We start from the raw sequence: 15,085 nt of genomic DNA on the forward strand, positions 1-15,085 counted from the left end.
TAGAGAGCATACAAATTGTTACTCACTTTTCATCACTGAACTTAAACAACATAAATCTGTTGGACCGTTTGTAGATTTGTAGATTCAGTGAAAAATTCTATTGATGTTGATCATATTTATTTTAGTAAAAATACATTTGTGTAAAGTAAATCAAATAAGTATTTTTAGTCCTTTTTTTGTCACTGGCCCATATAGGGCGGATATACAAATCAATGGGAAGTCCACTTTGAAGATTGGTGGCGCAGTGCTGCCACCTTGAGGGGATAAGGATGATATTGCAACGACAATTTGGATGAGAGACGTACATTACCGGTATTCACTGTGCGCGTAGGACTGACTGAATACGGTATGCTTTTAGTAAGGATGACAGAGGGCCTTTTAAACTACTGAAATGCAATGCTCATTATGTTTCTATGCGTTTTGAGATTTCTACCATCGAAGCAGTGACGGAAGACTGAAACATTAATGTGAGCTGAAGGTAACCCAGGCGACCGACTTCTGCATCAATACCCGTATTTCCGTATTAACACTGGCTATCTCCCTCAATTACAGGGCGACTCGTGCTGAAATCTCCTAACCTGAAGCATAACACGGTAAATTTTCATTTTCTCAGTACCCTGCAATCAAATAAATAGGCAGTGCTTGAATACGAGCGACGGGGGAGGAGCACATTCATACTGTGTGATGCGGACGATCAGCTGATCACTGTCTGACATGGCTGATACAGTGCTATGTAAATAGAATATAAAGCTTTTTTTGACAGGATTCAATTGTGCCATGCCAGAAATGCTACATATTGCAGTTTAGGGCTTAATCTGGGATGTTCATGAAACCGAATGACTTTGCTCTATAATGTTGGTTTTGATTATAAAGGTTGACTGAATTGGTCATGGAATGGAGGTTCCTGCAGTAAACCAGAGCTTTACCCATCCACCACCGCAGCCATGGGCCGGACAGAGCCACAGGACCCCAACCATGCCTCCGGCCAGCTGTCCACCTCCTCCATATCACTACCCAAACCTTAACCCAGATCACCGGAGTGCGGCAGTGAGCGTGACCCCGATGGCCAATACAGTTACCACAGGTCATCGGCCTCAGTCACTGTACTGGGACCCCTCACAGCAAAGCCACCAGGGTAAGCATCATTTATATATATATATTTATTTTTTAATATATATTTTTAAATTTCAACAATGTTTGATCTTCTCTTGTCACAGGTGTGTTTAAGCCTGTTCCTGAGATCACAAATATGACGACTCAAGGGATGCCACAGAGAAGCTACTCAGAGTCATTACCAGTGAGAGCATGACAATGTAGGGGAGATTGGGGGATACTGTACCACTTTATTTATTTATTTTTTATTTTATTATAATTTAATCATAACTCGCAAAGTAATTCAAATATTATACTCATCATACTTTATATTTTACAGTACCGGTCAAAAATCTGGAAACATTACTATTTTTTATGTTTTTGAAAGAAGTCTCCTAAAAATAGAGAAAAAAACTTAACATTGTGAAATATTTTTACAATTTAAAATAATGGTTTTCTATTTGAATATGCTTTAAAATAGAATTTATTTCTGTGATGCAAAGATGAATTTTCATCAGCCATTACTCCAATCTTCAGTATCACGTGATTCTAATATGCTGATTTGATACTCAGTTGAGCTGTTTAATATTTTTTTGGAACCTGTGATAATTTTTCAGGATGAATTTCAAGATACTTTTTTTTTTAGAATAATATGCATTTAAACCAACATTTTTCACTGTAATTCTACATTGTATTTAAAAAAAAAGAGTTTAAATTCTTCTTAGTAAAATATGTTGGACGGTGTTTAACTAGATGCTTTTAAGAAATATTAACATATATTTTTAGATAATGAAATATTTTAAAACATAAGAGGAAAAACTACTTTATTTAAAATCTTGTAATGTTTCTACCAGTGACAAGCATCAGTCTGTTTGAACTTTTGTCACAAATTTTATTTAGTGCTTAAATAAAAATATATTAATTAAATTAATTTGAAAAAAGGCAGATAGCATAAGAACATTTCTGGAAATTAAAAGAAATCACTTTAATACCTCAGTTTGAAAAAAAAAAAGTTTCGCAATCATACTTTTTCCCCAGACAGAGAGAACGAATGGCTGAACGGTGTCAACAGTATAGTTTGTATGTGGTTGAGGATATTTAGTATTACATTTGCACTGTTTTAATTGTCTCAGTCTCCTCTATGATAGAAGCATCTTTACTGAAATTCCTGAAGGATCACTTTCTTTTCCTTTCTTTTGTCAGACGAGTCCACTGTCAAATTCTAAGCCAGAGTCTCGGTACGGCCTGGATCCTCAGCTTCTACCCAGTGTGGTAAATGAACTGTCCTTCTTATTCTGTGATGCTTCCATCAAGACAGCTCAGGTTTGATTACACCACTGTTGTTTTGTCTCTGTATGTATCCTATGTCTCCTAAATGTACAGGTCCAGGTGATTAAAGAGGACAAGATCCAGTGGGAAGGGAAAGTGTTTGTTTCAGAGTCCAAATCTTCAGTTCCTCCTCTCTCCTCTACACAATGCACCTTAGAGGACAGAGGTACCGTCACTCCTGCCAAATTTATCCACATCTTTTGACTTCATTCCCAAATTCGCATAAAAAATAAATGTGATGCACCTGGTTTCCTTTCTTATCACAACAGCATTTGTTGTACCTTTGTTGAAATTATATTGACTTTAACTTGCTTTCAGACAATGATGGAGCCAGACACTCAAAGGTAAAAAAAAAAATATATTGACAGCTGTTGCTCCTATAAACAGACAAACACAGATGCTGTTTTTCGATCTCATAAATACAGCAGCACATTAATGATGGAGTCTTGCTGACACTAGGACAAACACACAATATGCTTTCCATTTCCATCACAGCTCTACTGTTTTTTTTTAATTAGGCTATTTTTTTAAAAGTTATAATGAGTGAAATAATTATTCCTATTATTAAATCCTTAAAATATGAATTAGCTGTTTAGTATAATCATTATTATATTACTGAAGCATAGTAATAATTATAATAATAATTATTATTATTATTAAATACTACTATTACTACTACCAATATTAATAATTTAAATTAAAAACATTTAGTGTTGTTTGACTCTGTTCGACCAACTACAACATCTTGCACCAAAAAGCATCACTGTCCATTGATATTTAAAAAAAGTTTCGATCTTTTTTTCTTTCTTTTTTTTGTAGCATTAGAAAAAAGTATTCGAATTTATTTGGGGAAAACAGCATTAAATGTTTTGAATTTGATTTTCAACCAGCTTTGTATTGTTACAGTGTCAGTAGTTTATGTTCAATCTTTTTCCATGTTACCTGCACCGAGTTATCCATGTTTATTTCAGCAAATGTCCTAAGCCCTGTCAGAGCCAATAGCCTCATGGGCAGCGCTCCGACATGTACAGTGCAATTGCACTTTGGGCGACCCAGGTTTGTCCCAGGCTAGTGGTCCTTTCACAATCCTGCCCCCCTCTTTCTCCCACTTCGCTTCCTGTCCTCTCTTCAACTGCTATCTGAATGAAGACAAAAATGCCAAAAATAAATCTTTATCGGGGCTTTTGTGAAAACTACAGAATGTACTTCCACATTTCTTTTTATCCCTACTCACGGACAGCCGGATTTAGCCCAGTGCATTATGGGTGTTTAAGTGGAACACCACAGCCCTTTTTCTCTGTTTTCTCTAGTCATGAAGCAGCAATTTAAAGAAAAAAAGTTTCACCTTTATACGTCATAAATGGCAAAATAGGCAGAAATTGTTAGAATACTGTACATGGCTACTTTTTAAAACCTACTTATTAACAAAACCTTTGGTTGTTATAAGTGGAAACAAGATTTTAATATTTTACAACACAATGTATACTCACCTCTTTTTTTTTTTTTTTTTTGCTTCACAGGTAATGCAACATCTCGTTTTATCCGCTGTACGTCCTACAGCTTCCCTGTGGAGGCTCAGTCAGCTCAGAAGAGTCATCTCCCACTGGGTGCAATCGTGTGTCCGCTGGCCAGGCCTGAGAGAGGACAAGTATGTATGGAAAAAAACTAAACCGAAAACATTTATTTAGGTGTGTTCAAAATGAATAAGATATCCTAAAGAAAATGTCACTTTTATTTGTCTTATTTGCCAGAATGTTGAGTTGGGTTGGTTTGAGTCATGCTGTCACATTCACATGGTCCTCAGTGTTGCCCAAGTCACTTAAATATGAACGAGTCTTTTACATGTGTTTTGTGAATGTTTTCCACAGCGTGATGTGCCAGTGTGTGAGGCAGGAGATTGTGTAAAGGGCTGTGTGCACTGCGGGGCCTTCATGAGCCCTGCTATGAGCTGGCAGGACTGCGGACAAAGATTCTACTGTCCTTTCTGTGACAAACTCACCGAAGGTATGTCTTGTTTGACCTACAGTCATTATCAGTTTTCGGTTAAAGCTGTGCACACATGTCCTCCCATCTTGGCTCAAACATCTGTTTTTCTCATAGTGTCATGGCGGTCCTATCAGCCCACTAATCAGGGCCGTCGTGTTGACTGGGAAAAAAAACCTGAGCTCAGTCTTGGCTCATATGAGATCCTGGAGAAACAGATGGTCAGGAATGGATTTGTTATTTCTTCTCTGTTACGTTCTACTTTGATTGTAATTTATTGTATTGTACTATGTTACTGCTTTTGCTCTGTTACACATCAGTATTTAAATGTTGTCATGATCTCACACAAAGGAAAGGATATTTTGCAACAGGTGTTCAAAAAGTCATGGTCAGGATTAATACAAACCACTAGTTCAAAGCATGATCATGTTTTATATAATATATACCGTCAATAAGATTTTTTTGTTTTTAAAGAAATTATTAAATTTATTCGGCAAATGTATTAAATTGAAATTTATAACATTGCAAAAGATTTCTATTTGAAATGGATCCTGTTCTTTTGAACTTTCTAAATACTCCTGAAAAAAAGTATGGTTTCATCAAAAATATTAAGCAGCACAACTGTTATACAACTGCAGCATTGATTGAGCACCAAATCAGCATATTAGAATGATTTCTGAAGGATCATGTGACGCTGAGACTGGAGTAATGATGCTGAGAATTCATCTTTGCCATCATAGGAATAAATTACATTTTAAAATATATTAAAACAAAGCAGTTATTTTAAATTGTGATAATATTTCACAATATTACTGTTTTTGTTGTGATTTTTAATAAACAAATACAGCCTGCATGAGCATAAAAGACTAAAAAACATTTTTAAAATATCTTACCGACCTCAGACTTTTGAACAGTAATGCACATACAAATTTCAGTTTTATCTGACATATCCAGACAGATTTTTTCTTAGTTTATCATTTTCACTTCTAAACAGGGTAAAGCTGCTGTGTTGCTGATGGCGATAGATATTTCTGCCAGTGCAATGAGAACGGGACAGCTAGACCACATTTGTCAGCAGATTAGTTCTCAATTGCAAGCTTTAAATGGGTAAGGGACATTAACATCTAATCCAGTAGTTTAAAATCTAGTCCCTCTCTACATTTTAATTTACATTTAAACTCATTATGGAAGTAAAATGGCATTGTCTCATTGTTTTAGGCCTGATGAAACTGACCAATCTGATCTTCGAGTGGGGTTGATGACCTATGACAGCCGGATCCATCTGTATAACCTGAGCCCAGCTCTGTCCCGTCCCCACATGATGGTCATCACTGACTGTGAGGAGCTGGAACTTCCTGTGGTGGAGGGCCTTCTGGTGCCACTGAAAGACTGCATACACATAGCTGAGAGGTTTTCACATAGCAGTTGTTCTACTAATAAAATGTAATGTTAATACAAAAGTCAAAAATGTAAAAAAAAAATACCTTCTTCTTGGACAGAGTTCTACAGGAAATTGCGCTTTTCAATCCTGAATCGGAAAATAGATCCAGCTCACAAGAGCTTCCTGTTTGTGCAGGACTGAAGATTCTTCAGGTAAGAGCCCTGACATGATTCTTAAATACATGCTCATGCCCTTGCTGAAAAATTCAATGTTGGTGCAGCAAATGTTGTTTTATTAATCTCTTATCTCTCATTTCAATAGGCTGCTGGGTCTCCTGGCAAATTATTGATATTTCATTCCTCACCTTTTTCTGAAGGCACAAATCAGAAAAGCTCCTCTGGATTCTTCAGCTCTAGTAAAGTGAAGGTGAATTAAAGAACATGCAATTATTTTTTGTCCATCTCGTTAGTCTTGAGGTTTATCAAATAGTGTTTTCTTTCTCTGCTTGTTCTTGGTTTCATATTAGTCCATTTTCCAAGGACCAGATTCTTCGACTTCGTTGGCTAAAGAGTGTGTCAATCAAGGCTGCAGCGTGCACATGTTTGTGTTCTCCCATCAAGAAGTAGGCGGAGCTTGGCCAGGACACATCCCCTTTCTCACAGGGGGTGGGCTCATCTCCTATGACAGTCTACAGGTAATAAATGCCATGTGCACTTTGTTGACATCAACTACACCCTTGTGACCTATTATGTCAGAAGAAGCTTGTCTGAAAACCTTAGAGCCCAATTACTCTAAAACTGCTGCACAGATTTGAAATTTCCAAACAACCCAATGACTTGTTAAAAATCTCTGCTGCTAATACAACGTTTTTGTAGAGGCCAATAACCTGGAAGAAGGTGTGCCGCTAGGGTTTCTGGGCTCCATAGTATACTGCTCCAAGTGGACAATTAGTGCAATTAGTGTACTGTAGTATTGAATGAAGAATGTCTGCCAAATGACAAGTAACCAGATAATACAGATTTAAGATTCACTGGAAATGTGTAGAATCATCAAGCTCTTTTCTACAGAAATCCTAGTTATCTTTCATTATAGTATTTTTTATACTCTATATAGTGTATAGTATATTATACTCTTGTTTATTATAGTTCCTATTTGACTATTAGTGACCTGTCTTTTGTGTAATGTGATATTTTTACATTGTTACATATTCTCTTCTCTCTTTGTTTCTATATTTCTTTTTTCTCATAAACAAATTCAGTATTCATATGTGCTTTCGACTTTTGACTTTCACATTTAAATGTGAAAGTGAATCCTTAAATATAATCATAATTATATGTATGTATGGAATAAAGGAGTCAATCCCAAGGCTGGATCTATTAAAATACAGTAAAAACTGAAATGTTATCACAATTTTTTAATTTATTTTTTTTAGAAAGAAAGAAAGAAACGTTTCTTCTTATTAGTAATGTTGAAAACATCATGTTGTGCTGCTTAATATTTTTTTGTGGAAACCATGATAACATGATTTTTTTAAAGGATGAATAGAAAGTTCATAAATCTTTTCACTGACCAATGTAATGTATCCTGGCTGAATAAAAGTATTAATTTCTTTTTAAAATGAATAAACTTATAAACGGTGGTGTAAGTGTACCTCTATTTCTGTAACTTTCTAGTAACTCAGACAACCTGCCAGTGACTAAAAAAGTGTGGCATCACTGTGTTAGCAACTAGTCATTTAGTTTGGTTCTGTACACTATGCAGATTTATTGTATTTACAGTTATCACCACCTGGATTTTTCTAGAGTGAAGTTTTCATGGTCAGAATGCAGTTGGCACTCCTGTAAATAACTAAACTGTGTGAAGAGAACGCGATTAATCAATCAGAAGAGTAGTGACAACCGTGTGTGGACATGCCCAAACTGTGTCGTTTCATAAATCTTTCCATGTACTTTTCTTTTGCAGTCAGAGATGGAACAGGAACGCTTCCGAAATGATCTGAGCAGATGTGTGAACATGCAGATGGCCTTCAAAGTTCAACTCAGAGTTTTTGTCAGTAAAGGTAACCAAAGGGGCATATAATAGAATCTAGATACCCAGATTCCAAGACAGAGAGGAACTGTGTGACTAAATTGGACTTTTAACCAACTTAATGTAATTTAGACTGTAGTTTTGCTCCAAAATAAATTTTATGTATACCTTCTTTTTTTAATGTAATCAATAAAATATTAGACATAGAGCATACTGTACATATATGGGTCATAGTCTATATAAAACATTACACAGTATCCAATCATTTGAATACTTGATAGTCACTTCGATTGTAGCATGAATTCCAGATGTTATTCATAAATAGCTGGTGGGTCTATTAACATCTCAATCACTATTTCTCTGCAGAGATGCGCATATCTGGTTGCTATGGCTCCATCATCGCCGGTCCCGACTCCTGCTGTGTTTCCATAGCAGCGTTTGATTGCCGCTCAGCTCTGGCATTTGAGTTCACTCACAACAAATCTTTGGATGAAACAAGGGGTGTAGCCATACAGGTTGGATTGATGGAATGTCATTGGATAAATCATATGGTGTTTTCACACTTGGCCATTTTTAGTCTGAGTGCAGTTCGCGTGATTTTTGGCCCATATGTGAACACTCCAAACGATCTCAGACCCCTTAACCGAACCGAGACCATCTTGGGAGGTGGTCTGTGTACAGTTCGCTTTCAGATAACGGTACGGTTGGCTAAAAAGTCCATTGTGAACACAAATCAGTCCGGGCTCACTTGATTTTTCCATTTGCGAATTCCAATGTAGTTTCTAGTTTGATCATCAGATTCCTCCGTACAAATTCCCTGTTCATCATGGCTGCTTCTTCTGGTAGATCTCTATTATTTTAAAATTATTAATTCACAACGTACACTTCAACAGATTCCAAACTGTGTAAGAGAGATGAACTGCGTTCAGACCCCTGAAAAGGACCAAGTATGAAAACACCCTTAATATATTAGACTCATCTGAGAGTAATGGATATGATAAATAATTTGGTGTGTTGTTCAACTGTTATATTTATTGTTATTCATTTGTTTGATTCCCTTCTCATCTGCTGGTGTAGTTTGTGCTGTCATACATTAATTCCTCTGGAGAGAACAGGACTCGGATACACACCGTAATTCTGTCCGCTTCCCATCAACTGCTGGATACCTTTAGAAGCACCCAAGCTGAGACGCTCCTCACATTCTACTGCAAGAAAAGTATAAAAACAGTGTTTGGTGTGACAAATCTGCCTACAAAATTCTTAAAGTCCCCTGTAGTCAATAATTTTATCCCTTAAAACTCATCTTTGATCACCAAAATTATATATTTAAATGTTTTTTTCCTGTGAAAAAAAATGTATTCATGCCTTAAAATAGCTTGAGTGTAACTCTACACCCTTGCTTCATTTAATATACGCGGATCAATGAATATGCAAATTAGCCCCGCCTCCACTCACTCACACCAGCTCAGAGATCCACTCGGTCAACTTTAGTCAAGTTACTGTAGTAAATGCTGCGCAATGGTATCGCTCTTTACAATGTCGGACACACAACAGTAAATAATATGATTAGCCTTTTGCTTGACTATGTTATCAAACAGCTAATAATGTGTTGCTAATGTTTCACAAACCATGTGACAGAGACACAAACCAAGTCAGACAGTATCCTTTGAAACGCTTTGAACAACTCAGAACGTCAGTGGAGAAAGTCATATGGTTCATCATAACACCATAATATACATGATTGCCTAGCTACATTGCTAAAAGTACCCAATTTCCATTTCATCAGAAAAATAAACCGGGATAATCGGGCTTCTCTTGAGACTCCACTGCTTTTCAGCAGTTAATAATATGCTAAAGCCCGCCCGCTCGATTTTTTACAAGGTAGTTTGTGACGTAAGAAACACCAGGGATTTCAAACCTCGTTTTTGAGAGGTTTTATGGAGAAAATACTCAGCAATGGTGTTGACTTATGAATTTGCACATGGTTTGTCTTAAAGCATATTAAAAACACCACATATAAACATATAAACAACATTAAAAACATGATTTTCACCACAGGGGACTTTAAAATCTATTGACCTACTTTATATAATATCATATCGTTCAAATTTTTGGGGTCAAAATTGTTTGTTTTTTAAAGAAATAATACTTTTATTCAGCAAGGATGCATTAAATTGAAAGACGTGACAAAAAGGCATTTATAATGTTGTTACAAAAGATTTTTATTTCAAATTATTATTTTATTCAAACTTTGTTCATCAAAAAAATCCTGAAAAATATCACAGTTTCAACAAAAATGTTAAGCAGCACAACTGTTTTCACCATTGATAATAATAAGAAATGTTTCTTGAGCAGCAAATCAGCATAATATAATGATTTCTGAAGGGTCATTTGACACTGAAGACTGGAGTAATGTTGCTGAAAATTCAGCTTTGACGTCACAGGACTAAATGACATTTTAAAATATATTAAAATGCAATAGTTATTTTAAATACTAATAATATTTCACAATATTATAGGTTTTACTGTATTTTTTTTTTATCAAATGAAACATTGAAAAATCTTACCAACCCCGAAATTATAATAATACTGTAATAATACATGAATATTGTATAGAAATTCACTTTATAAATAAATTAGCCATGTGTAATCAGTTTTTTTTTCCCACCAAGCCCAGTCTTGATTATAATTGAATTTCGTTAACTTTATTTTGTCAATGTGTGTGTGAGTCAGTGTATTCGTTAGCACTGGAGATTCCACTGCAGTCCCTGCGGGAGGAGTTACAGACGGAGGTTACTGAGATGCTGGCTTGCTTTAGGAAACACAGCTGCACTTCCTCTGTGTCCCCAGGACAGGTTAGTTATTCACATATTTTTCACATAATATCTCTTTCATAAGTTACTGGACCAGCACCTCTCTAGAGATTTATCATACACTTTCAGATTGAGCAATCATTTTTGTCAAATATTAAACCATGATACGTGATACCAATTAAAAAAACGAAACAAGCTCCAGCTGTTTTCATTCCAATTCATTCCAATTTTTAATTGCTTAAATGAATGGTCACCTTTTTGTCACATTGTCTTGTTTGTGCAAAAAGCCCTAGACAATTATTAGTGAATTGTGTAATTACAGCTTAATCAGATATTTTAGACCTGTGAAGTTCTTCGAGTTTTTTTGGGGGGGAAAAGTTAAATGCAGTTTTAGGAGGATGACAGAGACAGTCTTCTACACTGTTATATTCTGATATCAATTAACTTAACCATTCGTTAGCCTTACTACTGGTGCTGGCACAGAAAATATTACTGAGAATTCTATTTCATTTGGATAATGGAGTCTAGAATGTCATTCTCATCTCTCTGTGTGTCTTTTTTCTGTAAGCTGGTGCTTCCTCAGTTTCTGAAAGCCGTACCTGCCTACATTAACAGTCTGCGCAAGAGTGAAGTGCTGCTGCCTGGGCTGCGTAGCTCTGTACATCAGCGTCTACAACTGCGTAGCCTCATTGTCTCCATGGACACGCGGCGCACTGCTTCTCAGTTCTACCCACTTATTCTGCCTTTGGTGAGAGACAGACATCTAGAACATTCTGTTCGTCCAAATTAGTTAGTGAAATGAGACCGTTTCCTTGTCTGTAAGAATTTGTAATTCTCAGTTGGATCGTTATGCACATGGTGGGATTTAGAGATGTCACACTCTTCACGGCACTAGCAATAAATGCATCTACTGTACTCTCCCTCTCTCTCTATTTATAGCATTTTTTGCTTATTATGTCAAGATTTCTGGCACCAAAGACAGTTTTAATTGGTTATGCACAATATATTAGTACCTTTTAATGTTAACTGATATTATAGATTTCTTTTGTAATTTATCAGTATAACTTATCAATATATGATCACTATTGGATTTATATCAGCCAATATTGAATATTTAATTGTACATGCTTATTTATGCTATTTTTACTTTTAAATTACCTTCGCTGTCATCTAATGCTCACCTTAAAGGTGCAGTAAGTAATTTTTGAGAAACGCTTTTGAAAGTAGATTGGACCGAACACCACAACACACTTGTAGCCAATCAGCAGTAGAGGGTGTGTCCACTTATGATGGGGGGAGGAGAGAGAGTAAGCAAGAGGGAGATTTGAAGAGAGACTGTTGAAAGAGAGATGGCTGAGAGACATTACAAAAGAGAAAAGATCCGTACACGCTCAAACGGCTAATATTTCCCACAACCCATTGCGCATTGGACGAGTATTCGATTAGGACTACAAAGTGTTTAAAAACTGCAAACACGACGGATATGCGAGTCCGTAGAGAGTAGAGAGGTTTAGATAAAGGGGTTTGTGTGATTAATATTCAGTATCTAACATGACTAAAACTGTACCTATAAGAGCACTTTTTGTAAAACACTTCTATAATAAATGGTCTTGTTGGGCTAAAATGGGAGCTTTGTGCCTTGAAAGTTTGTCTGCATATAGTACCTGTCAAAAGTTTTGAAACATTACTATTTACAAAGGTCTACTGAAGTACACCAAACTTAAAAAAAGCAAGGAAAAGCCATGTCACATTTAAATCCAAAACAAACTTCCACCTAAAATATTGATGCTTTCACTCCTGAAGGATGATGACGCCAAAGTCTCTGTGTTTTCTCTTCTCACCCCTGCAGTCTGTCTCTGCTGATAATGCCAACATGCCATCATTAGGGGAAGCCGTGCGCTGCACTGTCTCTAGTCTGGATCCAGGGGGTCTGTATCTGATCTACTGCCCACTGGCACTGCTCCTTTGGGTGGGCAGCTGTGTGCCGCCTCATACTCTTCTACAGCTTTTCAACACCAACTCCTTCTCCTACCTCACATCTGGAGAGGTGAGACAAGGACACGTTGAGTTGGCGTTTACATTTTCATTTATTCATTTAGCACTTTGTCCAAAGTGACTGATGGATAAAAATCAAGCAATTCGTCTGGGGGAGAATCTGAATGAAAGAAGTCTTTCTTGCTCACCAAGGCTGCATTTGTCTGATCAAAACAGTAATATTTACAATGTATCTATAATACATTATAATAATAATCGTTTTTATTGTATTTTAATATATTTTAAAATGATATTTATTCCTGTGATGGCAAAGCTGAATTTTCAGCATCATGACTCCAGTCTTCAGTGTCACATGATCCTTCAGAAATCATTCTAATATGCTGATTTGCTGCTCAAGAAACATTTCTTATTATCAGTTTTGAAAACGGTATACATTTTTTTCAGAATTCTTTGATGAATAGAAAGTTAAAAAGAACAGCATTTATTTGAAATATAAATCTTTTGAAGCATTATAGTAAATGTATTTATTTTCACTTTTGATCAATTAAATGCATCCTTGCTGAATAAAAGTATTAGTTACCTTTTAAAAATGATATATCTTACTGACCCTAAACTTTTACACGGTTGTGTGTAATGTTGGTTTTGATGATTTTAAGTGAAAATCAGTTCACTTAAATAGTTCACTTTGTGTGACAAATTTTTATTTTTAGTTCACTTTGTGTGTCAAAATATATATCATCTAGATTAATTTGAGTTATTAGAAAAAAAATCAGTAACACTTTCAACTAACATGAACAAACAATGACCAGCTGGATTTTTTATTAACTAACATTTACAAAGATTAATAAATACTGTAAGAAATGTATTTCTCATTGTTATCATTAGTAACTAATGTTAACTAGTGAACCTTATTGTAAAGTGTTACAAAAAAATCTGTGTAATAATTTAACAAGAATTAGTGACAAGTTTAAAGTGGTTTTAGGTGGAGTACAGCATGTCTCGCCGCAGGACGCACTTGTGATTTTGAGTGCTTTGACTTCACTTTAGTGTTGTACATGTGTGTGTCGTATGCTCTCTATAGATCAATCTTCCAGTGCTTGAGAACTCCCTCTCCATCAGCACCAGAGCTCTCATATGCACTCTGCAGTCTTCGGCAGCTGTTACTCTCCAGGTGAATGACTCACTCCACTCATTTGCAGAATCTTTCTTTCAGGAACTGACAGGATGTGGACACAGAATTAACTTATTGCGACTAAAAAAGCGGCACAGCTAAAACCACAGTAGGCCTATTAGGTTAAACAGTTTTTCCTTCCACTTTCAATTGTGGCATTGAAATATTTTTAATTGTGTTCATAGTTGATTTATATAGTTGTATATAGTTTATATATATATTATATAGTTTGATTTATATAAAGTGTGTTTCTTTCTGTTCAGCTGAAATTGGTGCGCGAGAGCTGTGAGGAGGAGTCTCTGCAGCGCCTCCTGGTGGAGGACAAGAGTCCTAACGGTGGAGCTTCATACGCCGATTTCCTTTTTCATCTTCATGTTAATGCATTGCGTCTTATTGTTTGACAGTCTCTTCTTATAGCCAAGGCTGTCTTGGAATATTTGTAAAGCATTTTGTGATAGTTCAGCTCCACTGCTACCTTTGTAGCCATTGCTGCCATTCTTAAATCAATGAGAAACATGAATTCTGTCTTCAAACATTTACCTCTGAAATACTTAAATTTTTTGAGTTTAGTAAAGTCACATTCAATGTGACCAGGAGAAACGCCGAATACTAAGACTAGTCCTTTAATTTTCAAGGGCTAAGAATGACTGAATACTGTTTGAACTCCTATCAAAGACTCAGTGATTAATTATTCTGTATTTTAAGTGTGGTTTATTATTTATATTTATTATTTATAAATTTAATATTTGCTCTTGAGTCATGAATTTTGCACTCTGAATTGAATTCATGAATTTTCCCAACTGGCGGTGAGTTAGAGTGTACATATTAATATTTTAAAGGTCCCCTGACATGGGGTTATTTTATAATGTTTCCTGGGTTGCCCTTATAATGTTAGTATGTTTTTTAGATAAAAAATAGTCATAATTTAGAAATAAAAGGCATTTTTCCTAGCCTGATTTTAGCCTCTGATTTGAACGCTCTGTTTGAAGGGGCGTGTCTGCTGTGGGATTCAGTGTAACCGCCCACTGCTGTGATTGGCTGACATGCTTGCATATGAAATAGCTACGTATTACATGTGAAACTCTCTCGATTACTTTTACTACAGCAATTATACGTTTTTACTATTACAGCTATCGAGATTAACAAATCGTGAGAAGTTTTTAAAATATTTAGATCTATTCCCATCACATAAAATGTTGCCGTGATGAGCATTGAGCATGCAGATGACAGTGTGTTGATCGCGAGAATGAAGATCTTATCATTGCAAAGCAGTTTCTGCACTCTCTCTAATGC

General features: G+C 35.9%; 1 protein-coding gene across 1 annotated transcript; it reads left to right on the forward strand.

Annotated features, from left to right (window-relative positions):
• Positions 1-894: 894 nt before the first annotated feature.
• On the forward strand, positions 895-14,623 carry si:dkey-13n15.2 (protein transport protein Sec24C). Its single transcript, XM_056263738.1, has 20 exons — positions 895-1,135; positions 1,218-1,297; positions 2,296-2,364; positions 2,476-2,587; positions 3,942-4,069; positions 4,290-4,425; positions 4,522-4,625; positions 5,399-5,511; positions 5,623-5,814; positions 5,904-5,997; positions 6,107-6,211; positions 6,312-6,479; positions 7,748-7,844; positions 8,180-8,328; positions 8,891-9,029; positions 10,547-10,668; positions 11,195-11,374; positions 12,476-12,673; positions 13,703-13,792; positions 14,056-14,623. Exons 1-20 carry the CDS (start codon positions 895-897, stop codon positions 14,191-14,193), a joined length of 2,655 nt encoding a protein of 884 aa, XP_056119713.1. The 3' UTR covers positions 14,194-14,623.
• Positions 14,624-15,085: the final 462 nt, after the last annotated feature.

This window comes from Rhinichthys klamathensis, unplaced genomic scaffold (genome assembly GCF_029890125.1).
Source record: "Rhinichthys klamathensis goyatoka isolate OS25496 unplaced genomic scaffold, OSU_Roscu_1.1 h1tg000210l_1, whole genome shotgun sequence".
Taxonomy (NCBI): Eukaryota; Metazoa; Chordata; class Actinopteri; order Cypriniformes; family Leuciscidae; genus Rhinichthys; species Rhinichthys klamathensis.